The following is a 2,692-nucleotide window of genomic DNA, read 5'->3' as shown; positions in this document are numbered from 1 at the left end:
TAAACGTGAAATGTCTTAGTTTTCACCAGACTTTTCACATGAAGAAGTTTGTTTTATTATTTTACACATTCAAACATGTCATAAACCACATTTAAGACTTTAAACCCTTTTCATTTCTTCCGCCATCTTGTTTGTTGTCGTTCGCGGGTCTACGTCACGTGCCGCCAAGTCTCGCGGTGTTTGCGTCGATACTTTCAGTTTCGTTTTGAGTCACGCGCGGTGCGCCGCAGCGTCAGCCTTGAGTCTCACGCACTTTTCCCCCGCGTTTCCACTTCCACGTCACGCTCTGAGACACGGGGCCATGGACCGTCCCGCGCTTTTCGTCCTCTTCGGGCTCGTGCTCCTGTTTGTCCCGGGACGCGCCAAAGACGGTGAGAAAAAGAGTCCAAAACGCGACGGAGTTTGAGCTTCACAAAATGGCGTCGTGTGTTGTTTATTTCCTGCTCGAACAGAACTCGCACTTCAGCCTTTATTCTGTTTATTTGATTCGTTTTATTTGATTTTATTGGTTTTAATTGTTTTATTTTAATGTATTCGAACCGGAAACGTCGTGTTTGTGCGTTAAAACGGGTCAAATGTAAAGACTGAGCCAAAAACGTCATTATTATGTAAAGTATTAGTTTTACTTTGAAGGGCTCCGGCTGTTGCGCATTTACTTTATCTGAACGCGTCGTCTGAGGAATAAAAGTGACACGTGGAAGTGATTTAGTCGAGTTGAAATAGTTTAAAACGAGATTCAAACTGATGAAACAAAATCACATTTTTATCAATATTTTACTTTGAAATCAGATTTAGTGACAGGATCCTGTTTTATTGTGGCGATAAGTCCAGATGACGCTGATGGTGTGACGTCATCAGTGTGATGTCATCAGTGTGACGTCATCAGTGTGACGTCATGCGTGTGTCCCGTGTGTCATGCGTGTCCCGTGTGTCATGCGTGTGTCATGCGTGTCCCGTGTGTCATGCGTGTGTCATGCGTGTCCCGTGTGTCATGCGTGTCCCGTGTGTCATCCGTGTGTCATGCGTGTCCCGTGTGTCATCCGTGTGTCATGCGTGTCCCGTGTGTCATGCGTGTCCTGTGTGTCATGCGTGTCCCGTGCGTGTCCCGTGTGTCATGCGTGTCCCGTGTCCCATGCGTCTCCCGTGTGTCATGCGTCTCCCGTGTGTCATGCGTGTCCCGTGTGTCATGCGTGTCCCATGCGTCTCCCGTGTGTCATGCGTCTCCCGTGTGTCATGCGTCTCCCGTGTGTCATGCGTCTCCCGTGTGTCATGCGTGTCCCGTGTGTCATGCGTGTCCCATGCGTCTCCCGTGTGTCATGCGTGTCCCGTGTGTCATGCGTGTCCCGTGTGTCATGCGTGTCCCGTGTGTCATGCGTGTCCCGTGTGTCATGCGTGTCCCGTGTGTCATGCGTGTCCCGTGTGTTGCAGCGGCCCCTAAGGTGCAGATCTACACGCGGGCCCCGGGTCACTACGATGAGGAGAACATCCTGATCTGTCACGCGAGCGGATTTTATCCACCGGAGCTGGAGCTGCAGCTGTTGCATGATGGGAAAGTCATGGAGGGAACCAATCAGAGCGACCTGGCCTTCGAGGAGGACTGGTTCTACCACCTGACCAGACACGCCCACTTCACCCCAACGAAGGGTCATCAGTACAGCTGCGGGGTCACCCACCGGGGTCATACCAAGACCTACCACTGGGGTAAGGGACTAAACCAGGACTAAACTAGGTCTAAACCAGGAATAAACTAGGTCTAAACCAGGTCTCTAAAGTGTCTCTTAAGTCTCTAAAGTGTCTCTAAAGTGTCTCTTCTGTTGCAGAAGCAGACGTGTGACATCTTCAGGTCAGTTCTTCTTCTTCTTTGTTTTTCTCGTTTCTTTCAGTTCAAACGTTATAAATGTGTTTTTCTCTCCAACAGTTCCAGACCTGACATTTGACCTCTGCAGTTCATCCTGACCTTTGACCTGTGCAGCTCATCCTGACCTTTGACCTCTGCAGTTCATCCTGACCTCTGTGCTTCATCCTGACCTTTGACCTCTGCACTTCATCCTGACCTTTGCACTTCATCCTGACCTTTGACCTCTGCACTTCATCCTGACCTTTGACCTCTGCACTTCATCCTGACCTTTGACCTCTGAGCTTCCTCCAGACCTGACCTTTGACCTCTGCACTTCATCCAGACCTGACCTTTGACCTCAGCACTTCCTCCTGACCTTTGACCTCGGCACTTTGAACTTCATAATCATGTGTATTTGGAACGTGTGGGTTTGAAGATTGTTTTTATAAATGAAATGTTAATTAGACTTAACGATGCTTCATAACGAGCTTTTGATTCAAACATGTGATTTTAACATCGTTTGTTTTATGGAAATAAACTTTTTCTGATTTGAGTGGAATAAAAATCAGGTAAACTTTAAAGTCTTGATGTTTTATCATGTTCTTATAATAAAGTAAAAAAGAATAAAACTTTCTCACTTTCTGTTGTTCAGAAACCAGGAGCTTTCTGGGGTAGGTAGAGGTAAATGTGATCAAGGACCAGGACCAAGACCAGAACCAGGGACAAGACCAGAACCAAGACCAGAACCAGAGACAAGACCAGAACCAAGACCAGAACCAGAGACAAGACCAGAACCAGAGACAAGACCAGAACCAGGGACAAGACCAGAACCAAGACCAGAACCAGGGACAAGAC

At 47.8% G+C, this 2,692-nt stretch overlaps 1 protein-coding gene across 1 annotated transcript; it reads left to right on the top strand.

The window, feature by feature from the left end:
• Positions 1-209: 209 nt before the first annotated feature.
• LOC140367058 (beta-2-microglobulin-like) lies at positions 210-2,418 on the top strand. Its single transcript, XM_072453374.1, has 4 exons — positions 210-371; positions 1,429-1,701; positions 1,821-1,843; positions 1,919-2,418. Exons 1-3 carry the CDS (start codon positions 302-304, stop codon positions 1,832-1,834), a joined length of 357 nt encoding a protein of 118 aa, XP_072309475.1. The 5' UTR covers positions 210-301; the 3' UTR covers positions 1,835-1,843; positions 1,919-2,418.
• The last annotated feature ends 274 nt before the right edge of the window (positions 2,419-2,692 follow it).

This window comes from Eucyclogobius newberryi, unplaced genomic scaffold (genome assembly GCF_026437365.1).
Source record: "Eucyclogobius newberryi isolate DKJ021-1_F unplaced genomic scaffold, fEucNew1.0.hap1 SCAF_2, whole genome shotgun sequence".
Taxonomy (NCBI): domain Eukaryota; kingdom Metazoa; phylum Chordata; class Actinopteri; order Gobiiformes; family Gobiidae; genus Eucyclogobius; species Eucyclogobius newberryi.
The sequence above is the reverse complement of the archived record's forward strand: the minus strand, read 5'-3'. Positions and strand labels throughout refer to the sequence as shown.

What these genes read in the sequence shown, in the direction of transcription:
- LOC140367058 (XM_072453374.1), top strand. Translation starts at nt 302, where the DNA reads ATGGACCGTCCCGCGCTTTTCGTCCTCTTCGGGCTCGTGCTCCTGTTT. An exon ending in CCCGGGACGCGCCAAAGACG is followed by an intron (nt 372 to 1,428) that starts GTGAGAAAAAGA and finishes CGTGTGTTGCAG; the next exon opens with CGGCCCCTAAGGTGCAGATC.